Consider the following 25,210-nt stretch of genomic DNA (forward strand, 5'->3'; position numbering starts at 1 on the left):
ATACAGGAGGAACGCGAAGTAACAGAGCTAGAAGTAGCACTCCACCGGGCACGTGCACTCTTGGGCGAGAAAGAGATCCGACTGCGACACATCGAACGGGCGCTGCGCCGACTGCCGGCCGCGCCGCCTCCTTTACAGGTCGATATTACAACTAAACTCGACCTTCTTTGCTTTGGAATGCCGTTCATTTTTGGTTGCCAGTCCTTGTTCTTTTTTCGAATTTGATTTGAATTTGTATTCGAATCTTATTTTTTTTTTGCATAGGACCTTTGTCGTAGCGTTCATTTTTGTTTGAATATGCGTGTTCCCTTTTCAAATATGTACTGAATCCTTCCGTTTTCGAATTTTGGTTTCTTCGGATTTATCATGCATATTCGTTCGCAACGAGAAACGTTGCTTGCAATATTTGACTTATTATTGGTTTGGTTTCGTCCAATTTATGCGCAGTTTTTATTTCGCTGATATCTTGTTTTGTTGATAGGCGTTTTTTATCGTTTTCAGCTTTATTTACTTCAACATCATATTTTTCGTTCTACAACATCATTCATTTTTCAAATATCGTTTGCCTGACTGCTTCATCATTTTTGAGCTTTATTTCGTCATCACGTTAGGACTATTTCTGTTCGTACGTTTCTCGTCGTTTTATTTTTAAAAATATTCATTTGCTGTCTTTCGTATGGCATATGTATCTTTACTGCTTGCAAGCAAAAGCATGTGTATTGGATGTTCTTTCATAGATAAATTTATTATTTATTTATCAAGCCACCAATTTTCTACATTAAAATAACTTTAAATACCAGGAGGCCACAACCAGCGAGGCATCATCAGGCAGCGAGGCAGCTCCCACCGAGGCCGGCGGCGCCGTACTGCGCTCTCTCAGAGCTCTACACGCCGACGTCAGAGATATATGGCGGGCATTGGACGCTAGACGACCTCACACTGGTAAGAAGAGAGAAGTGCTGGGTTTGTGTCCTCTGGCTTATGCCAGCCTAGTACTCGTATCTCCCTTTTCTAGTAGAACTGTCGTTATATGTCGACGTAAGAGATATATGGCGAGCATTGTATTGGCCTGTACCTAATACCGTGTCCCTGCAAATAAAGATTATATTCTATTCTATTGGATGCTAGACGACCTCATACTAGTAAGATTAGATCAGTATTGGGTTTGTACCCTTTAGTGTATGACAACCTAATACTTTCACCTAGCCTCACACGCTGACGTCAGAGACAGAGAGAGACTCACACTGGTAAGAAGAGAGCAATTCTGGGTTCGTGTCCTCTAGCTTATGCCAGCCTAGTACTCATTACTCCCTACTCATAAAACTTTGGTGCTTTCGTTCCCCGCTTTCGATCAAATATACTAACTAGAACAATCATTGCCAGTGATACTAAATATATATTTTTCTTTCTTTACTTACAGCGTCACCAGAAACCAGTTCTTGCAACGCTGCCACTACATCACAAACGCGCATGACGTTATCAGCTGTGAGTATATAGAGATATAAAATTTAACTTCACCAGAACTGAATCGTTACTGTTATTAGTCCTCCTCCTCCGAGCCTTTTTCACAACCATGTTGGGGTCGGCTTCCAGTCTAACCGGATGTAGCTGAGTACCAGTGCTTTACAAGGAGCGACTGCCTATCTGACCCCCTCAACCCAGTTACCCGGGTAACCCAATACCCCTTGGTTAGACTGGTGTTAGACTTAATGGCTTCTGACTACCCGTAACGACTGCCAAGGATGTTCAATGACAGCCGGGACCTACAGTTTGTTTAACGTGCCATCCGAAACACAGTCAATGATGTCTAAGATATACTTAGAAAGTATATACAAGCTATTGATTTGCATCCGGACAACATATTCAAGGACGTAATTATGCTACTGATTCTCGACCCAAATCAACAAAAAAATTGGTACGTAATTTTTTTGGTACGGAATTCCGTCAATGTCATCTAGCCGTATTTAAACTTGGCGCGTGTGTTACTGGCCTTAAAACCGTACTGCGCCATCACTCAAACGCAAACACAAAGCATACGCAACGATAATTCATAAATTACATTCATAAAATTGGATTACTTCTGAAATACTACGACATTACAATGACAAAAAAAGCAGTGCATATTAGCTATTGCCCGTCTACTGTAATTCCAATCGATTATTTACGTATTTTATGTCCTCCTCCTGAAGTATGGCACAAATGCAAATCAACACCTTGTATAAACTTAGAAAAGTTGCATTGGTATTTGCCTGACCTGGGATCGAACCCGCGCCCTCATACTTGTGAGCTTGGTCCTTTACCCACTAGGCCACCACAGCGTTAATAGTCCTAATGATCGAAATTATTTCTTCTAGCCGGAACCAGTAATACAAGACAACTCAGACGGCGGTGTCGCCGAACGAGCCAGGGGACTCAGAGCGTGGCTTCAAACTGCACCTTAAATAGGTACAAACGACAGCACATCTACCTATCTCAATCTGTCAATTTTTTTCAATAGATTTTCAACTTAATAACAATAGTGGAAGGTTGATGTTTGATTGGTATTTGACAGATTCGGGTAGGTTGATCTGCTGGGTTCTGTATTTCTAACACAATGGTATATACACCAGTTTAACTAGAGCCGTGTTGACAGCGCTTATAATGTTCTTAAAAAGTCAAAAGGGTGTAAGTAAGCGTCACTATTGATGTATTGAATGTATGTAAAATAATTGTTCTATCATCATGTGGTCAATTGTGGACAATATGAGAAACATCAGGTATGAAGATAATGTATTGAATTACTTATAACCTAATTGTGGATCTTGAAGTAGTCAAGATGAAGTCAGAAGTACACTCCTTATAAAACACAATTGCATCTGGATAATCTGATAGCCGTATCGAAGTATTAGGACGGAACAAGATTGATAAAGATGACTATACCAAAACATACAGACGAAATTAAATCCTCCTTCTTGGGAATTCGTTTAAAAAGGTCCATAAATATTGTTGTTATTGCGGGAATATCACCTAAACCCCAAGTGTTCGCACAAATTTGCATTTAAATATCAGCATTTCTATTCGTTTATTAGTTTTCCATCCAGTAATTGAAGTAGATGTGTGAAATATTTAGTAATGTGTGGTTGAAGTAAAATACTATAAATATAGATAGGGGTGGGACTGACCTGACGAACCGTATAACGAACGATACAATTAATGACAGATTCTGGATCCATGATTACTTAAATAAAATTGTTTTTCTACAACATTCCTAAACATTTTCGAATTTTGGAAAAAACGTGACATTTTATAGTTCGGCCATTCAGAGAATGCGTTCCTGACACGTCGCGATTGAACTGACGACGTAACTTTGCAATGGCGTTGCAGTTACGATAAAAATATTTTTGCTGGTTGTTTACCGTTTTAACAATTGAGGAGCATTAAAACAACATTATTATATCAATAATCAATGAATGTAGTTACGTCGTCAGTTCAATCGCGACGTGTCAGGAACGCATTCTCTGAATGGCCGAACTATAGTCGTCACCAGTGTTAAAAAACGTTTCGACAATTCGGTTCCGTTCCTGAATAAAAATCCAAAACAATAAACATCAAATTGTTGTATAAACAATTAAAAGAAAAATAATATTTCTAAAACTTTATAGCTTTTAGTAACACGAATGAATACACATTCGGCCATAAAAAAGGTATACAATAATAAAATAAAAATAAATTCTCTCGAATAAAAAAAGATGTTCTATCAAATGAAAGTTGTGTGTGATCTGAGTAGTAGTGTTACTTAATGAATTAATCTTATAATTAGCCAAATAATAAATTCTTAGATGTTAAGTATCTTCTAGTCAATATCACTCATAGATGTGTTGAAATGTGCTAGTTACGACTTTTACGTCAATGTATTTATCGATATCGATGAAAAAAATAATTATTATTATTACCGGTCAGAAAAAGTGGGAATTATTATTGGATTTTGTATTCTTCTTAGTAGGAACCTTCTTTTATTGACATGGTTAAATTTTTGACGACCCTTATTTGAACCTGTTTTTTCCCTAAAAGTTATTTTCGTTATAATGTAAATCGAGTCGATAAATCGATATACTATATGGGAAATTTTAGAGTGTAGGTAATTCAATAAATGAATGATCGGTAATAAAATTTCGACTTTCCGCACAAAACATTCCAGGCCAAGTGAGAGTAGTTTAATTATATTTATGATTACAATGTTAAACTTAAGAGTTCAATTTGCATTTAATATTGTATTGTGTGCCAGATTTACGATGCATTTAATGTAGGATAATTTGTTGTTTTTAATTTATCTGTCTCTATGTATATTCTGTATATTTGTGTAAGTAACCTTACCTTGTTGAACTGATTTGGACATTCCAAAATTAAATGTACAAGATCGGTTTTAATGTAGTGCACAGTGTAATAAATATGTTTAAATATTCATCAATCGGAAAGTTTTTGTAGGCTCAATTGTTGCAATATTGGTTGGCCTAAAATAATATGTGTTCTTAAATCCTAAAAATATCTAAAATAGTTGATTTCAAAAAGTCAAACTTGCTTTTTTAATGGAAATTATTACATTGTGCACTATAAAAACCGAAACAGCGTTCTGCGCATATCATTTGAGCAAATAATAATACTTAATTAAAAGTAAATGTGTATGTAGTGTCTTATCTTGGCCTCCATTGTAACTTCGTACGTAGGTAGGTACTATTGTATTCCCTCGCTAGGCGGGGCGACTGACAGACACCAATGCGTTGGTATGGTCTGGAAAATTCACTATAGTCAAAATGAAAACGAATCCCAAAGGAACGCAAAACCCTTTAAAGATCTAAAATTGTCAATTTTAGATTCAGCAATTTAGATGTATTTTTTTTAATGTGTAATTATTTTTCCCGTTAATACGTTGGACGCTACGGAAGACACCGTGTCTGCCAAACCGGCGTATATCTGAAAACATACTTTCTGAGTGGGCCACATGAACTGTCAAATACAACTAGGCTTAAATATTCTATCATCCACATTAAAATGCTTTAAAATCATTCATTTGTATTTAAAAAAGTTTATTTGACTATGGTGAACTTTCTACGGCCAAGTATGAAGGCACTGTGATAATTATCATTGTTAGGACATATGGTCGTGATTATTCAGTCATTCATAATTCCATTTGTCGTATTAATTCGTCATTCGGTGAAAACTCAAGTTGTTGATCGACAACCTATAAGAAATTTAAATAAACTACTTAATATTGTAGAAAACTTGCACATTGCCAAAAATGCTACCTCTGCTGAAAAGACAATATCTTCGTAGGACACCGATAACAGGTATAATAATGTAGAAAACTTTTCAAAAATTCGTATTTATTTCCGCAACTGTAAGAACAAAATGTTGGCCCATGAATTTGTAACGTCAAATATAATATCAAGCCCAAAAATAACTCTTGCTGCATGTATTAGGTAAAAAGTTTAGTTAAAGTTGTTGATATTAAGCGTATACAATTGATACACATTTTATCCATTTAAATCTTTGGTTTGAAATACCATGCAGCAAGTTTTAGCCTAACTAAAAAACCCAATTGGAATGTTGACACCTAGAGACAATATTTTTTCTAATGTCAAATGAGTTACATTATGAGTAAGCTCGATATCAATTTTACTTGTCACACGTTATTGTTGCTGTAAATCTATAAAAACCTCAGGTTTCAAAATATGTAAAAATATCGATATTGATTATATAGTGTTGTCAACTTACCAATTCTAGAACCTATATAGTGAAAGGAATGTTAAGAATTCAAAATATTCTAAAAACATTATAATAATAGGTGGGCGGGTAACAACTGGCTTTTTCACATTACTTAAAAATAAGTATAAGATACAACACTTAAAATCTGTACCATGCATGACACTCCACCAACTTTCAAAAACGTCTCAACTATACTTATGTTCCTAAGTCGAATCTTCGCTTAAAATATATTTTCAGTATTTCCACTTGCTTGCAAAATTGTCAACACAATATTTTACGCGTCCTATGATATGAATTTTATTTATCGACATTCAAATTTAAAAGCGGTGCAGTTTTTTTTGCAAGCAAGTTCATGCCTTTGACCTAGTCACTATATTTTTTTACATTTTATGTATTCTTCCAGTACCTGTGAGGTGCTTGATTATTTTCTTAAAATTACCTTCTATTTAAAAACGTTACGTCCAAAATTTATTTACAATTGTATAGTCACGAATTTTATTAATAAAAATATTTTGAAATGCACATTCATTGCGGGGGACTTTTACCATTGTTTTTCTTTGTCATATTAAAATATAATAATGTAAATGGCAAAGGTCTTCCTCTCATTTAATAAGTAGGTTTTTAAGTGCATTATATTATACTATGAATTTCAATTATTATAATAGAAAAATAATATAAATGGTAACCTACATTATAAAATGTAAAACAAATAAAAATCTCAAAAAAGAGCCAAATATAATTGTAAAAAGCTGCAGTTGTAATATGTTGGTTTCTTGCGTAAACACAAACAAAAGTAGTCTTTACATACAGCCATTTGAAAAATATTGTACGAAAGAAAATAACTGTTTATTCAACGGAAGTTATTAAGACCGCTTCTCTGGAAAGGCTTAACCACAAAAATAGTAGAATATAAGACAAGTATCAAACAACTCATTTTCGAAAAAATATGACTTTTGCGTAAACCAACGTATTATAAAAACAGCTTCGAAAATATAATCAATCGTTCACAACGATATTCAGCCGAAATAAAATTGAACAAATCACTATTTGGTTTTATTTAAGTATTCGCCCCTGTCTTTAGACTTGATCACCTCAGTCGACACAGATATAGCACTGCCAATACCGTGATGATGCTTGTTAGGGCTCCTGAAAAACCATTAAAATGTTAACTGTTGTAATAGCCCCATAAGGTCGTACCAAACTTAATGGCAGTTCGGAACTAAAGGGCTTATTACACGGGACTGATTCAGTCTCAGTCAGATTCAGTCGTCTAATTAAGTTTCTAAATGATTTAATGAAACCTACCTTCCTAAATGAGATTATATTATTTGTCTGAATTTAGTGACTGAATCATTTAGACGACTAAATTCAGTCAAGTGTAATAAGCCCCATAGAGAGAGTTTCTGCGCGGAAACCATTTTTGTGGCGTCACATGCACAGTGCATATAGTCCCCAGGCCGGCGAACAAATTTTTTTTTGATACATATACATTTAAGACTTTGTGAGTGCCTTCCTTACGATGAGTCCGACAAACTTTTCGAATGCGCAAATTTTGGTGCCGCTGCGTTTTTTAATGCTTGACTCCTGGAATTGTCGATATGACGTCACTATGGCTCTTCGTACATACACGTTTCATCTTTTGAGATTCGTTTAATAAAGTCAACTAGAGAATGGTGGTCAATAGATGAAACGTGTATGTACGAAGAGCCATAGTGACGTCATATCGACAATTTCAGGAGTCAAGCATTAAAAAACGCAGCGGCACCAAAATTTGCGCATTCGAAAAGTTTGTCGGACTCATCGTAAGGAAATCACTCACAAAGTCTTAAATGTAAATGTATCAAAAAAAAATTGTTCGCCGGCCTGGGGACTAATACCTGTGCTCTGATTTTAGTTGCGAACCGCTATTGAGTGAGAGTGACTATACGGCGAAGAACAGTACTTTTCAATTGAGATGGACTTTAGCCTGGAGAGATAAATGGCGCTCGTGCGACGGTTATGATACATCTCGTCTAAGTAGGTATTTCCTACTTCTCATCCGTGTTCTAGTATTTTTGCTAAATTTAATTTTTTAAATTGGTCTCCACACGTTGTAATTAAAATATGTAATTTAAAAAGAGAAGAATATTATACCTTTTTCAATTGCAGCGGAGTTATATTGAGCAGAATGTCCGTTGACTGGCTCGCCTTTATAAGTGGCTTCTGGCGTGCAAACAGCTGTGAGGTCTGACCGAGGCGTGTAGGAGACGATCGACCAGACGTCCCATAGCTTTGACGTTACGTTCCATGCTGTGCCTTTGAATTCGTGGGGCATCTGTAAAATAACATTAAATTAATGAAATAAGAAAAACTAGGTGTGCCTCGCGGTTCTACCCATGTCTCGTGAGAACTACTTCGCTAATCGAGATAAAACATCCGAATCGAGTCAATCGAATCAATCCATCGACCAGGGGCCCGATTCTCCTAATTTTACTTAAGCGACATACGATTCACGTTCGACTCGATTCGACTGAGATCCAATCCCGGCTCGATTACGATTGAAGCGTATGTGGCATTCCGCTATTTTTTCTTTGAAATAAACGTTTTTATCCTTTTTTGTCATTCAATAATGAATCATTTTGTCTACAAATGATTTACGATAGCAAAATGATTGTACAGCAAACTACCGTATATACCAAAATCACCAAAATAGCAGACCAATCGGACACCAATCAAATGTCAATCGAATACGATTGGTCTTTTATTAGTAGCAGAATGCCCGATATGGTTAAAACTGCTATTGCGATCATATTGCGATTCGATTTTGACATTAGGTATTAACTTAGGAGAATCGGGCCCCAGTAGGTAGCTCTCAAGATTGGCGTGTTAAAGCAAACAAATCCTTTAGCTTTATACTGCTTTGTATTTATAGCTAAGAACCTTCCTAGATTAATGTTATGGTTTGTCCACACCGTGAAAATGGTTCATGAAGATGATATTTTCACAGTGTTGGCTATGGGCAGGGGTCCCAAATTATTGGGTAAATAGTAAAATAAGGATTCTCTGGTATCTAAAAGGCAGGATAAATCAATCTGTTTACATACCTTCTGTGAACCGATAGTCCATGTGAGGTTCGGACTAGGTATGCCACTGGCGCTGCAGTTTAGCGTCACCCGGTCTGAGACATCATTCAATGATCGTACCCTTGTCAACACAGCGTCTGAAGGTGGTACTGTAATCAAAATTGAAATACTGATTATTGTATGAATATATTTCTTATAATTGTCTTGGTTTTGAAAACAAATGACAACTTATCTTTTGCATTAGGATTTCTCCCGCGATACGAAAGCTCAGCTGATCACAGGTACCACTATGCCTTATTAAGGTCATGGTCCATACAACACAAAGAAAGAAAACAGTCCCTATCAAAAAAACATCGTTCATATTTACCAAAATTATCAACCACAATGGTCTTCTTCTCCATTATAAAGGTAGGTCTTTCTCCTGACACTTCACACTGCAAAGTAAAGCTGTTGTTCTGAGGTTGATACAGTTCGCTGGTGATCACACACGATCCCCTTCGTCTGTCCACGGATGATATCCCGCAGTTGGTCACCACTCCGTCTTCTAGGCGTCTTATCATGAGACTGCGCTCAAGGCCATCTATCTGTGTAAGAAGAAGCCATTTAGATGTTGCTGGTTAAGATAGTGGTTATGGTAAATATTTTGAGCAGCGTTTTTGTTGAAGAAAAAAATGTTTTCAATGTTGCCGGAAAAATATCTATAGGGGTATTGATGATTAAACAAACTTTGTGGGTAGGGAAAGGTTTCATGTAGCACAAAGTTTAAATAAATAAACCTTTTTTTTTGTGCAAGTACATTCTGTTACGCAGTAAATTACAAAGGGATGTTCACAATGTCGCTATGATTTACTAACAAGATATAAGTGGGTACTTTTATTAATCCAATACTTTATTTTGGTCTACAAAATAATAAATAGGTACCTATCTGCTACTACTTTCTACTTACGAAGATTATCCACGAATACCACAAAACATTTTAATCCTCCGTAATTGAAAAACATCCAACAAAGGCAAGGACTGTCAAATTTAGAGCACTCAGTAACAGGATGTTTGGTGGCTGACCTTTTGTAAGCAAAAATTTAATCATTTTGATCCGTTTAGGGCCGGAAGGATGAGATAATACGAATATGCTACCTGTATATCTACTCAGAAGCAATTACGTTGAATTATCCTACGTACTTTTTACGCTATACTTTATAGCGAAGAATTTGTTTGGTATATGAACCCTAATTTGGTCGACTAAACTGGTATAGGTACCTACAGGATAAATGATGTTGAATACCAGTATTACCAGCCTTTACCTATATGACATCGGCAATACGTGTAGTTTGGATACTAGGTAGGTGCTATAAATTACACTATTACTGGGTAACTGGAGGGGTGATTCGGAGCCAACATGATCGTAAGTGCTAAACTCTTGACTTTCTCTTGGTCCATTCCTATGGCCCTACTCACCGCGTATAAGTTTAGTAACAATTTTCACTAATTGATGTAAACTTACCTCAGGCCTAAAAATCATGAATTGCTGTCTATTGAGGTACAGTCGTACTGACTGCAAGTAGTCGCGAGGTGGTAACTCCCAGGTGCAGTTGATCTCCCAACCTATGTCTTGCTTCCATGTTCTTGTTAAATTCACCTCTAGACCAGAACTTGATACCCGAACTGCCACTGGAAAAACAAGAAGACAAAGTAAATAGATAAAATCTTTGCTGGGGTTATAGAAAACTAGTTGATAGCCGTGGTTGTACAAGCCACGCATGGGAACTATTTTCTGTAGGTAACCGTTTAAAAGATAGACTATGAAACTCTCAACAACGAATCAAATAAAATGAATGAATTTTCAAAATCGGTTCAAAAATCAGGTATTAAAAATTCTGTGAACAAGAATATCATGTTCTTAAAAAAATCCAGAATTTTTATGAAAGAGTTTTGAATTATGAAACTAACAAAACACTTTTTTGTTTTGCCTAACTGCTCGTAAAAATATGGCAATCCCAAAAAAAAAACAACTAGAAAATTGAAAATCGAACTTTTCGAACGTGGAGTATTTCGTATGAAAACCGTTAACCTTTTACAACCTTTTGTATTAGGCTGTAAAATAGTAAATAATTTAATATTCACGAGCAAATTAAACAATTAATCAGTTGAATGCATGGCCCAGCATTTTAAAGTGTAGAGTCACGCAGGGTAGCCATTTAAATGCACGATCAAACACATGATAATAACGTTAGGTACTGTGACTAAATTCAGTTGAAAACCACATACATAAATATTTTACTTTGTTAAAAATTCCACGAGAGTTTCATTTGAAAAGGGCCCATTTTAATATTGCATGTTACTTTGAAATTCGTTGGTGATACTGATATAAAGTGATATCATGGAATCCGACGCCTAGTCGATGGCTCTTGTAAAATGTCGGTATTACATTTTTATCGCGCAATTTTGATGCTTTTGAAACATACCTACATAGTAACTATGAGTTTGTGTATAGCTTTAAAAATATATGATCCATACATGTTGAATTACATATTTTGAGTAAATAGCCCAAACACAATACAGTGATACATAATAGTGAGTCCGCGTGGATAAAAACATCATTAATTTTGTTTTAATTGGTGCCTTAAGTACCTATCTCATAAAATAGGTATGAGACATAAAAAATGGCATATTCTACATCTACTTTTTAACCGCCTTCCCAAAAATTAGGAGGTTCTCAATTCATCGCTCAGGTTGCAAGTGAAACCATGGAATGCACTATTAACTAAGTATTAACACACTGTCAAATACAACTATGAACATAATCGATCAAGCCCGTATAACAAGCATGTTCTTATTGTACTACAAAAAGGACAATTTACCACCCTCTTTACTGAACGTCGTCAATCAAATGATTTCTTGTTATGTTTTGTATATTTTTGAATTAAACAAATTATGTTAGTCGTAGGGGAGTTAGTTCTCATTAACTGATGCTGTTGGCTCCTTGGGCGATCATAATGGCAATACAGATAGGGGAAGACTGAAGAGGCGATGGATAGAATGTGTGAAGGACGATTATGATTGTCTTTTGTTAGAAGTGTTGAGTTGTCGAAATGAGTAGAATATGTCTGTCCCATGAGTCATGTGCGATACAAACTGATTGTTCAACTATTGTGTCTACATCGTGGACAGTGAAGTGGTTAAATCTCAACCTTATCATAAAAGTATCAGCTTTAGTGATAAACTTTATTTACATAGTTATACACATAGATATTTACAACACAAAAAAAAACTATCCTAGTAAAACAATTAAAAAAAACATATATATATACACTATATCTAAAAGGCGTCAAAAAATTCATCCCCATCGCTGTCAACTGGGAGCGTATCCAAGAGGCTGGCAGCATTACCTCGTTGGATGGCCATGCTGATCCTTTGTCCGAGGTAATAGCCAGCCTTTTGGTCACGAGTGATTGGTTATTACATCCTCAACTTTGTTCAAGACGATAGTTTAAACCTACAACAGACAGAACTTTTTTATGACCACGTGTTATAACAAGATGGAAATTGGTTTTAGTATATGTAAAGAAAATATTGATAATTCAGGTTGCCAACTATAGAAAATATTGATAATACAGGTTTCTTTTCTGGTTATTTCGTACTGCCTATAAATGGCAAAAAAGTGTGCGTAACTAAGTCTAATAAGAGGCTACTCGCTCCTTAGATATCTAAGAGAAAAGGCGTTAACTATCGTAACTATCGTTCCTACACAGAAACAATTATACTCCCATAATGCTATTTCTTATTGTATTTTAAACAGTTAGGGCGCAGCAGAATAGTTAAGATCTACATAATAATTGAAACGGCCGTTCAAACAAAGGGACCTAGCCAGTCGTTTAGACATCGCATCTTATGTCTTAATTCGCTCAATTGGTCGGTCGCGTACTCTTAGTGCGTAATGTACCATATTTGGGACTCGGAACATTATCCGGATGGGAAGAAATTTTCGTTTTCGGTCATATTTTGTTGGCCTTAATCATGTATAAGATGATACTAAGTTTGCAATTACCTACCGTTTTTTGAAGGTGAACTTCATTGCAATAATATATTCTTATAATAATCTTTGTTACCTACATAAAACTTAATGAATTATTTGGTAGTTGCATAATAAATTATGAGTTAGGTTTAACAACAGATATTGGCTGAAAAATATGATAACGATTCCCGAATTTAACTTGTTTAAATCTTTTTAGTATTTTCTCACGGTACGAAATCTTTGTAATTGTGTAAAAAGTACCTAATTGCTAATTGATGATATCATTTTCTATTTACTCCACTCTCGGCTTTAGTCTCGGTCATAAGTGTTTTAATGACGACAAGAGTCATCAAAAGTACATCGGAAAAGATCTAAGGACCAAGAATTTAATAAAAGAACTAGTCACTTGAAAAAAGGAAGCTTCTAATGAGCGAAGGACTGTCCTTTTAATAGGACAGACTTTAACGCCAAAAAAAAGCTTTGACAAAAAGACTTCTTGGTCCTTATTTAGTTAAATACTCTCTATTTATATTTCCATCGGTATTTATTAGGGCTCGCCATAAAGAGAACTTAATGCCCCTCTATTGCTTGGTATGATATTAAATAATTGATTTTAATTGGAGTTTATTAAACATGTGCGTGCGACGTCTACTACTGGGAAAAAATGTGCAACTGTCCATTAATAATGCAGACCCTTTTATGGCTTTAAAAAGACATTATATCACATGATAATATTTTTAGACTAAATAGTGAATCATCTATGGTTATCGACCTGGGAAGCACTGAAAAGCTTTTACATAAAATTGGCACAAAAAAAAAATCAGATGAAAGGACCACATTTTTTAATCCATCCTAAATTAAATTATATATATTTGAGTTAAAACACAAGGTCTAGTCGATATTTTAAATATTAAGGTTTCTGTTAAAACCAGAAAATCTCTTTTGTTACAAAAATTACAAGAATTTAAACGTAAACCAAATATTTTTCGAAATAAATTCGGGGAAAAATAGCGTTAAACACCACGTGAAATGGGGAGATACATTGTATTCGTTCATCAATTAAACAGTCTGGGACATTCCGATTCGAGTACAATGAGCTCACGGTTTTCCAATTCGTCATTCATATAAACCAGTATGTGATGTGTATATGACAATAATTTTGTGTCCGTGTGTAAATTACTATAAAGGACATTTAATTGCGTTTAATTAATTATTAATTGCGACATTAAACTGAGTATAACTACAATAAACTGCGGATACAACCATTATTTTTTCAACTTAAGCGAAAAAAATAATTGCAACGAATGCAGTTTTAAAATGAAATATTGAATGACATATCAATAGCTTACAATATTATTTTCAAAAGCGTTCTGAAAATTTTTAAACCTGAATCTGAATACCTATTAAACCTTCTCTACATGGTACATTTCATAGTTTTTAACACATTTTCATACATAGACAAAGAATTAAAATTCAGCGAACCAATACACACAATTGTTAAACATGGGTAAGAGAAGCTACGCAAAAATCCGAAGGACAGATACCTAATATTGAAAAGCAAAGCAACGACATATCCCAACCGCTTTTCGCCGAAGATCAATGGCGTCCTAACTGGAAAATATATAGAAAAGATTTATAGTAAGCACTGACAGTTTTGTAAGCCGTTATTTATGAGAACCATTGCAGGTAACCCTTTTCCATTTTTACGGCGAGGACACGAAGCTTAATCTTTACGTGTCAAGTTTTAAAGTTATTCGCAAAACATGGGCTGATGTATGCTCACTAAAGTTGGTATTTTTTTGTTGTGCATAGAACGCTGAATTTCTTTTGCAAATTAAACGCAAAAGTTTTTGCATACTGAAAGAACTCTAAAATAAGTCACAAAAACTATGCAATAGTTTGCCAATAGTTTAGTTTCTGGACATGAGTCACAAAAACTATGCAATCGTTTTTGTGACCCATGTCCAGAAACTAAACTATGGTTTCCGAAATCTGAAAGAGGTCATGGAAAAATATACTGACAATCCCGCTCTTTGTATCTGAAAATTACTCAGAAAGAAATTGCTCCCTTTTATATCACCTTCCTAGAATATACTTACAAGAAGCCTCGCACAATTATTACTCACTTATAATATTATTTATTGAAAACCAAGCTTGTAAGATCATTTTTAAAAAATTTTCTTTTAAGGTAATAATATGATAAAAGGACAAAAACGATCTTTGGAAACGAAAATGTTATGAAAAGCGTAAATAGTGATTCCCGCCTAATTAAAATTGGGGCTCAATTTTGTTAGAAATCAAAGAAAATATGAAACCGATGACCGTTGTAACCTTAGCTTCTTAGAAATAAATATATACCTAACATAAGTTGATTAATTATATTAAACAGAATTAAATAAACAACTAATTAATACCTAAAATTATATTAATACTTTATACCAGTACATATTTTATTCTTACCAAAAACCAAACAAAACAATACACCAGCCGTTTTAAATTCCATGTTGCTTCAACAATAGTTCACTTTTCAAACTATAACATTCACTAAAACCACTATACAACAAAAAAAAAGAAAGAATTAAAACCTTTTCGTTATAAAACCACTAGAACATAATGGAACATAATATAGGTGCGCCTGACACGATAGTTTAATGTGTACTGAGAAAGATGCGCGCGCGACTGTGACGAATCATTGTTGATTCGACCAGTATAGGAGCGGCTTTTGATTGAATAATTAATGATTAAACGAACTTACCTTAAGTGAAGTTCTATCATAATTATATGAGGGTTTTGTACGAATATATTAGATCACATGTAGTACACACGTCGGTGTCGCCATTTGCACTGAATTTTTGAGAGACCCTCTCTCAATTTGTTTTTTTTTTTTTTTTTTTTTTTTTTTTTTTTCGTTCATTCTTACCCGCTCTACTGTCTTGCTGTCCTCATTTAGTTGAGAGTATGTTTCGTCCAATGTTGATATTTTCCTGGGGTAGAAATATGGGAGGGTGGGTTCTAATATATTCGTACAAAACCCTCATATAATTATGATAGAACTTCACTTAAGGTAAGTTCGTTTAATCATTAATTATACTTCGGGTTTTGTACTTCTATATTAGATCACATGTAGATGTTGAGAGTAAGTTGGGAAAATATCAACGGAATTAAAAGGTGATAATGATAAATAATCGCTTTTATTGAATTATCAAGGTATAATCATTTTTCGTACTTAATTCTAATTATTTTAGCTTAATCATTTAACAGAACACCTCGGGCAAAAGAATCATCTTGTTTATCAATTTCGTTTACATTTCGATTATAGAATCTAGCAAAGGTTGAATAATTACTCCAACCTGCTGTTTTTCTTATAAGATCTAGGTTAACTCCAGTCTTATATGCCTTTGATGTGGATGCGTGTCTTGTACTGTGAGCACTGAAGGTAGTCACATCAATTCCACAAGTACCTAAAATCGACTTAATCCACCGACTTAACGTCTGTGAGGTAACTGATTTATGAGGCTTATTAATACTAATAAAAAGGTTTTTAGTTTTACGTAAGTCCTTGGTTAACTCAAGAAAGCAACCTAGGGCACTAACAGGGCAGATTTCTGGTCTTTCGCGAAAAAATGGTAATATAAGCTCGGGCTGAGCTGCGCCAGGACGGGATGTTTTAATTAGATCAGGAATTTTGATACTGACTTTGGTGGCAAATATTTCTATATTATCAATATTTATTTTTGAAAGTGTTTGCACTCTATGGGCAGTTGTTAGCGCCAGAAGGGTAGCTAATTTTTTGGATAGTTTATCTAAATTCTGCGATTCATTTGGATACAATGTAGCTAAAAAATTTAAAACTACAGATACGTCCCAGGTTGTATCATACTTGGGTAAAGGTGGACGGAGTCTAAAGATACCTTTGCAAAAACGTTTTATACAATCATTGTTACCCAAGTCCTGCCCAAGAATCAATGACAGTGCTGATCTATAACTATTTATGGTTGCATATTTTGCACCCGACTCGTATATCTGCGTAAGGAATTTTATAACCGTAGGGACGGAAGCTTCATAAATATCAAAATTATTTACTTTGCAGAATAAAAACCATTTTTTAAGACAAACATCATATTGTTTGAGAGAACTGCCTGCAAGTGAAGCTAACATAATCGGTACCGAGGCAGGAGGAACGTTTCTTCTTAACAATGACGAGCTGATAATATCCCGGCAACCAGGGTAATTTTCTGGTGCACATCTCGATTGCTGGAATGAGAGATAATCAGGTCATTAGATGGTTGCAGAATTAAGGGGTCCGATATCAAGAGGCTCATGTAAAGAGGGTACCAAGGTTGTGTCCGCCATAAAGGCACTACCATAATACCCTCACCTTTGTCATCAATAATTTTCCGCAACGCTTTTAATATCATAGCGAATGGTGGAAAACAGTAGAAATAAAAGGATGACCACGATATTGTAAAGGCATCTATAACGTATGCGTCGGGGTCTCTGTGCCAAGATACATATTTTAAACATTTTTTATTGATCCTACTGGCAAATAAATCTATGCTAGGGGCCCTAAATTGTCTGACAATCTTTTGAAATGCTTGGTCAGACAATTCCCATTCAATGTCTGGGTGTACACGCCGCGATTCTGCATCTGCAACGGCGTTATCAGTCGAACTTATGTAAGACGCGAATACAGTTATATGATGTTTTTCACACCACTGCCACAATTCTCGTGTTACGCTCGTTAAGTGAGGAAACTGTACGCCTCCCATGCGATTAATGTACGAGATAGCCGTAGTGTTATCTATTCTTAGGAGAATTTGGCATTTGTGATAAGACTTAGCAAAAGTTTTAAGACCTAAAAAGACAGCTAGGATTTCTAAGTAATTGATATGGCAAGAGCGTTCACTCTCCGTCCACATCCCGCTTGCCCGTTCCTCACCACAGGCAGCACCCCATCCCATAGTTGAGGCATCACAAAAAATTTCTAAACTGTATATGTTTTGTTTGATCTTGCATACAGGAGCCTGCATTGCGTGAACCCACCAATCGAGGTCTGGTAATACCGATGGTGGTATATTCATATACTTGTCGTAGTTATCGTCATTAAGTAGGGTTAAGTATTTACAGCGTTCAAGTTCTTTCGTATAAAGCCAGCCGTATTCCACAGCTGGGCATGCAGAGGTAAGTAATCCTACTAAACTTGCAAAGTCCCTGACTTTACAGCGATTAATGTTGCGAAACATGCTAATCTTGGTTTTAATTTTAGTAATTTTTTCTTTAGGTAAGGTGACGTGAAAATTATTTGAATCAATAATGTATCCTAAAAATGTACAAGTATTACTAGGAACCTGTTTACTTTTCTCAAGGTTAATTATAAATCCTAGAGCCTGCAGCAGACTTGTGGTATCAGATAAGTTCTCTAGGCATGATTCAAATGACCTTGAAATTAATAAAATGTCGTCTAAATAAATTGTTGACATATTTCCGCAAGATCGCAGTAAACTAACCACTGGTTTCATAATTTTCGTAAACACCCAGGGTGCTGTATTTAGTCCAAAAGGCAATACATTAAATTGGTACAGTTTGTTACAAAATTTAAAGCGAAGGTATTTTTTGTATTCGTTGTGGACGGGTATTAAAAAATATGCGTCTTTTAAGTCAATCGTGCTCATGAAACAATCCTTTGATAAGAGTTTCAGAGCTGTTCGAAGGTCTTCAAGTTTGAAGTGGCTTGTGTCTATAAATTTATTTAAAAGTTTTAAGTTTAAAATTAATCTCGATTTGCCATTAGGTTTAGGTACCAAAAATATAGACGATAAGAATTGACCCTCGCAGGGTTCACATACAGATACAGCCCCTATTGAAAGTAAATCATTAATAGCACTTTTGAATTGACTTCTTTCGGTTGGTGAGTATTTTTTGTCTCCGGTACAAGGAGATTGTGTTACACGTCGCGAAAATGGAATTTTATATCCTTCAAAAACCCATGACAAAATGTTATGATCTTGGGTTATAAGTGCCCACTGTCGACTAAAGTTCAATAACCGACCTGCGTACTTTACCGTGTCTAGCGGCGGCGACTGCGAGTTGACGCTGGATTCGACGACCGCTTTGAGGAGTTTTCTTGGCGATTCTTGACAGGCTCCTTTGTCCTCTGGCTCCCCCTCGGCCTGGCTTGATTTGGAGGAGGAGCTCGCCAGTTTAAATAATTCTTCACTGGTTTCTGAGACCTTTTGACAGGGTTCTTGGTTGTCTGTGGCTTCATGTCAGCACTAGATTGAGAAATCGCCTTAGCTGTTTTTAAAGTATTAGACAACTCCTCGCTAAACAGCAGTTTGTCGATCTTGGTAGCTGCAAGTTGATCTTTGAGTTCCTTTTTTAGATTATTTAGAATAAAGTTTCTACGCGTTAAGGAATCTGCATGTTGAGCATCGCACAATAATTTAGACCCATCCATTAAGGTTTGAATGAGAGCAGTGTCTCTTATTGGTTGCGACATGAGCGTTGATATTGCTTCGCCTAGACAGGATGCCACTGAAGACAACTGTTTTTGTTTAAGTTCAATCGCTTTGTCTCTTTTGAAGACCGCCTCGGGTATGGCAGCCTTAATCTCTGGGTTAAGCGCAGGAGCGTCCACGAGGGTGCAATTACCAGGAAGCAAATATCTGTCGGTAAGTTCCTTGCGGGTTTCTTTACTGAGCCCCGATGTAGCTACGTGTTGTAACCGAATCGCAAGGTCTGGTTGTATATCTTTACCGTATAATCTCTGTTGAGACGGGTCAACCCCTAATATTTTAAGGAGATCCTCGTCCAATTCCTGTTCAATGCTAGGCTCGGAAGGCAAACTACCTGCCTTACTCGTCGTGGGCAGTGTATCCACAGCGGCAGTCACTGTTGGTCGAGTTTCGACGTCCACGGTGGCGGTAGCGGCGCTGGTTGACGCCATAGGCACGCCCTCTTCAATTCCATATCTTGGCACGTCTATAATGGAAAAAAATCCGTATGAACATAGTTAATACGAATGGTGTGATGTTCATATTCGTCTAATAATAAGGTGGCAACCCCAAAAGTTACCCGCAATATTATTCTTCAACGAATATTTTATGCCTATTATAATTTAGTTTGTGGGTACTAAGAGAAAAAACGTTCGTCTAACAATAAAGTGATAACCCCAAAGGATACCCGCATTATTGTTCTTCAACGAATGAGATATTACATGCTTAATCACATTTATTAAGCTCTATGGCATAGGATTGTTTTCGTATAACAATAAAGTGATAGCCCCATAAGCTACCCGCAGTATTGTTCTTCAACGAAAAAATATTTTTTAACGTGGAACCAACCTTCAAAGCCTCTCTGGCAAGGAAATGTTTTCGTTTAACAATAAAGTGATAGCCCCATAAGCTACCCGCAGTATTGTTCTTCAACGAAAAATATTTTAAACTTGGAACCAACCTTCAATGCATAACGGCTCTTGTAACGGTGGTGGAGACAGGCGTGCGCGTGACCTTGATCGAGGTGAAGCGGAACTGGCACTTGAACTCGAAGAGGAAGATGATGCGTCTGATCCTGATGACGATGATGAAAGGTTTCTTCGTCGATCCTTCTGCTGATGCCGGGCGCGCATCAATTTACGGACCAAACACAAGCTTACACACGAGCTTATAGAATTAAAATCAATGAGTTGGAAATCGTTTTGTAATGGCGTGAATGGAATCTATTAGAACTAAAATCATGTACAAGTGCCGGTTGATTACAGCACGTTCATTCAATTATTATTAGTGGGCGACTATTATTACAGCTATTATTTTAAAAGCATCGCCCGTAACTACTAGAAACAATCGGGTATTAAATTACCTTTTTTTTCTTGCAACACGTCATTCACGTGTGGTTTTCTATGTTTTACATACGTAATGTCATGTAATGGTCTTAATGACTTGATAAGGAGTCGTAAATAAAGGTTCCAAAAGGGGTGCGAATGAAATCTGAGGGCACGGCAGTGCCCCAGCCAAGACTCGAGCAAAGCGGGCACGGCCGTACCATCTTTTCTCGAAGCGTTTCGCGGCTATTTCAGCCCCCTGTATCTTCCATGTGAACAAAGCTAGGAGTTTAGGTTTTCGATGACCAAGAGTAAGTATTAGAACAAGCTTAGTCTCAAAATTACAAGACATTTGAATAAATAGTTTACGAGATATGAGCGATCAAAGTTACACCATTTTGTCACTGACTCACTCACTGACCGATCATCAAAAGTCTAAGGTACTTCTAGCAAACTTAGAACCTTCAAATTTGGCACCAAGATAGGTTATTAGCTACATATAAAGAGAAAATTATAAAAACCTTAAAACTTAATAAAAAATAGGAAACAAATTTATATTTGCGGTTTTTCAAGAACATTGTGTATGAATTTTGACTGCATTGATAACTTTGTTTTTTATTTATGTACAAAATGTTACTAAGTATTCGTTTTATTGTTACGTAGTGGTATATTGTTATTATGTATTAAATATACAACATATGAATAAAAAAGCTAGGTTTAAATGAAATGAATAATGATAAAATCTTTCATATTAATGCAGTGCGATAAACACTGCATGCTCGCTCGATAGATGGCGTTGTCCTGGTCTAAATCGTGCTATGGTTTCGTTACATAGCTTAGTATAAGTAGTACTTAAAAAAAATCAAATAATTTTATGTGATAGCCTCTGAAATAAATCTCTTTTATTCTAAAAGATATTCGATTAAAAAATTCGACAATTACGAAATTTTTTAGGTTAAAAAAAATATTGTTTACGTGCTACTTTAGGTGTACATATTTAGTTTGTTATATATTTAGTTAGTTGCATGTAAGTTAATTTAATTTGTTAAACCTACACTTAGAGAAGAAAGAGACCTACAAAAAATAAATTAGATCCCACCAAAAACATTAAATGTAAAAAAAGCCAATCCTCTACGCAATTTCTCCACCGTAAAAAGTTTTGAGATCGCATAGAAGCCAAGTCCTGTTCTACTTTATTTGTAATAATAAATCAATATTTTGTGACTATATCAATAGTTTTGTTCTCATTACAATAATACTGTCTTGGCCATGAGCACAAGTTAAAAGTCGCTCCTTGTAATAATGTGTAAATACCAATGAATTGATAAATTCTATATGGACATGATTTTACGATTGGACTGATTATGGACTGATTGGAATTTGAGATCACCATGGACTAAACATGCGCCATAGTACATGTGTAGTTCATTGATGTTGGATGTCGGTCATTTAGTAACAATTGAATAAACTAAAAGTATTTAATTCTGTGATATTAAACTTCATGTTTGACTTTCACCTCTCCAAGATATGCTGTATTATATTTGTAGTTTATTGTGCTCATGGCCAAGTCAATATTATTGTAAAGTGAACGAAACTATTGATATAGTCACAAAATATTGATTTATTATTACAAATAAAGTAGAACAGGACTTGGCTTCTATGCGATCTCAAAACTTTTTACGGTGGAGAAATTGCGTAGAGGATTGGCTTTTTTTTACATTTTATGTTTTTGGTGGGATTGTTAACTACTTTGAGTGTTACGTCTTTCTTTTGTTTTGGAAGTACTTACCGAGGCAGACCATGCAATATGAAAAGTATGCCCAAATTGAAGCGAGGGTGAATACCAAATAGCCACAACCTTCAATTAAATATTGAATGAATATGATGGAAGTAAGTGATTGAAATATAGCATGAGAAATTATGACAAAAAGTGGCCAAATTATTCAAATTTGAGTGGGTACAATTAATATGCCATTGTTATATACCTACATTTATTAATTCAGAAACCTAATAACAAATAACTGAAGAAGTAGGTAATTCAAGAATTGACTTTGGCTTGCAAGTGAAAAGTATTTAGGTATCAACATGGGCCAGCTATTTTGAGGAAAAGAACTAAAAAACAAGCTTAATACAATTTTGGCGATTATCTGTTAAAAAATACTAAAACTAAACTATAGCGAATTTTACAACAGCGTTTTTTCAAATTATACTTCGGGTTTTGTACTTCTATATTAGATCTGTCCTTAAGCAATACTCACTCAGAGGGTTACGATGAAATTAACACAAAAATCATAAAAGCCTGCTGTGAAGAACTATGTGAAATCTTAACGTACCTTATCAATATGTCATTCTCAGAGGGTATATTCCCCGACAGATTAAAACTCGCCATAGTAAAACCAATATTTAAAAAAGGAGACAAATTTGATGTCAATAATTATCGCCCAATAACACTTATACCCATCTTATCGAAAGTGTTTGAAAAATGCATGCATAAGAGGTTGATTGATTATTGCAGTAAATTTAAAATTATTGCTGAAGAACAGTTCGGATTTCAAAAAAACAAGTCTACATCCTTAGCCATATTTACACTCATGAAAACTATACTCTCTAATGTTAATAACAACTATCTCACTACTGGTCTTTTCTTCGATTTATCAAAAGCTTTCGATCTAGTCTCGCACGAATTACTATTAAAAAAATTAGATTCTATAGGAGTTAGAGGTCCTGCTCATGAGTGGATATCGTCGTATCTAGGTGATAGGCAGCAAAGCGTCGTTATAAACAAAATTAATAATAATAAAGATATGGCATCATACTATTCTAAATATAATCCAAATAAATATGGCGTTCCACAAGGAAGTGTCCTTGGTCCCATACTATTTTTAATTTATATAAATGATATCGTTAAAATAACCCCACATAAGTGCATATTATTTGCTGATGATATATCCATCATAGTAACGTCCAACAAAACATGTAATACTGTTAAAGGTCATGAGGTTGAAATTAATAACACAATAGACTCATTACTAACTTGGCTAAATATAAACCGCTTGAAAATAAACTTAGAGAAATCCGTCTTCATTCAATTTAACCAAACTAACAATTACAAAAATAACATCAATCTCAACATCCCTACAATCAAAGAAGTTACACATACTCGGTTCTTAGGTATAATCATAGATAAAAATATAAACTGGAAAGAGCACGTAGATAATCTCAGTACCAAAATTAATAAATTTGTATATGCTCTAAAAATAGTAAAAAGAGTAACAAACATCAAAACGGCAATAATGTCTTATCGTGCCTACGTTGAATCATTGCTGCGTTATGGGCTTATCATGTGGGGTAATAGTACCGACATGAACCGTGCATATATTGCACAAAAAAAGTGCATAAGATCGATTTGGGGTATGCAACCTGACGACTCATGTCGACCAGTATTTAAAAAACTTGGTTTGTTACCACTACCATCACTTTATATATATGAAATTTGTATGTTCGTAGCAAAGAACAAAAATTTATTTAAGTCAGCAAATGAGGTATTACAGCGGAGCAGACGTGATCCATACACGCTAGTTCTTGATGACCTACCAAGACTGACAAAATATAACAAAAACTGCCTTGCAATGTGTGTACGTATTTATAACAAAATTCCTAGAAACCTGAAATTATTACATGTAAGAGCTCTGAAGGCAAAACTACACGAATGGCTAGTCAAATGTAGCTTTTATAGTGTCAGTGAATTTCTTGATCGAAATTTTGATCTCAAATAGGTTAATGTTAATTTAATATTAAGATGTTAGTTTTAAGTTATACATTTTTGCATGCTATTATATAGCTAAACATGCTTGTTCCTTATATATCTTATGTAACACCAAAAATACCATGTTTAAAGCAAATAAAGATTATTATTATTATCTTGTATGTCTCTACCAGACCTCGGGACTATAGAGTCCCGGATTTTTGGGAGGCGAACGTGGGGCCGAAGCCAACACGCGGAAGCCCTTTTGAGACAACTTTAATGAAATGGTGACACAAAACCGACGATTATCCCTGTATACACTATAGAAATGTACCCAAGGACAATCCCCGGTTCTGTGCTAAACTATTGCTAACTATGGATGAAAACTACTTAGGCTATTGTGATGGGATGCTAATGGACTAGGAATGGGGAAACTACGGGAACTATGGCACCTGCCGATGACAATGTATTAAATACATGTTAAAATGGCAGGTGGAGACTCGCCAACTCACTTACTGGGCCCCCGGGAATCAGTCACTGAAAAGCAACAAGAGGGCAACAGGGACATGAGCGGCTGAGAAGGGTGAGGATACCTCGGCGGACTTTAAACGCAGATCACGCGCTCCCTGTGGGTCCAGCATCACCGGCCCACTCGCCACTTACCACGAGGCACCTACCCTCCGAGCAGGACTAACCTTGCTCTAGCGACTCCACTCTGACCGGCCGATGAAGGCAAGCCAAGAGGCGGGAGACCTATCCCCCGTCATGCTTCACTCCGGCAAGCCGGAGGTGGGGGACAGTATACTCTCCCTGGAGCACTCGGATATATA

At 35.7% G+C, this 25,210-nt stretch overlaps 4 protein-coding genes across 4 annotated transcripts; 1 reads left to right on the forward strand and 3 right to left on the reverse strand.

Annotated features, from left to right (window-relative positions):
* On the forward strand, nt 1-3,280 carry LOC124636633 (the record flags this gene model as incomplete). The annotated part of the gene is made up of 4 exons (XM_047172797.1): nt 1-138; nt 801-942; nt 1,421-1,485; nt 2,355-3,280. Coding segments are annotated over 4 exons (432 nt in total), but the record flags the coding sequence as incomplete, so codon positions are not given.
* Nucleotides 3,281-5,343: 2,063 nt separating this feature from the next.
* On the reverse strand, nt 5,344-15,489 carry LOC124636448. The gene is made up of 6 exons (XM_047172542.1): nt 15,277-15,489; nt 10,306-10,472; nt 9,172-9,388; nt 8,826-8,953; nt 7,876-8,056; nt 5,344-6,888 (listed from the first exon to the last, which is right to left on the reverse strand). The coding sequence occupies exons 1-6, from the start codon at nt 15,317-15,319 to the stop codon at nt 6,830-6,832; spliced, it is 795 nt and encodes a 264-aa protein (XP_047028498.1). The 5' UTR covers nt 15,320-15,489; the 3' UTR covers nt 5,344-6,829.
* A 235-nt stretch (nt 15,490-15,724) lies between these two features.
* LOC124636613 lies at nt 15,725-17,333 on the reverse strand. Its single transcript, XM_047172778.1, has one exon. The coding sequence runs from the start codon at nt 16,972-16,974 to the stop codon at nt 16,063-16,065; it is 912 nt and encodes a 303-aa protein (XP_047028734.1). The 5' UTR covers nt 16,975-17,333; the 3' UTR covers nt 15,725-16,062.
* A 1,085-nt stretch (nt 17,334-18,418) lies between these two features.
* Nucleotides 18,419-23,024, reverse strand: LOC124636634. The gene is made up of 3 exons (XM_047172798.1): nt 22,969-23,024; nt 20,272-20,465; nt 18,419-19,797 (listed from the first exon to the last, which is right to left on the reverse strand). Exons 1-3 carry the CDS (start codon nt 23,022-23,024, stop codon nt 18,884-18,886), a joined length of 1,164 nt encoding a protein of 387 aa, XP_047028754.1. The 3' UTR covers nt 18,419-18,883.
* Between the last annotated feature and the right edge of the window lie 2,186 nt (nt 23,025-25,210).

Source organism: Helicoverpa zea, chromosome 14 (genome assembly GCF_022581195.2).
Source record: "Helicoverpa zea isolate HzStark_Cry1AcR chromosome 14, ilHelZeax1.1, whole genome shotgun sequence".
Taxonomy (NCBI): domain Eukaryota; kingdom Metazoa; phylum Arthropoda; class Insecta; order Lepidoptera; family Noctuidae; genus Helicoverpa; species Helicoverpa zea.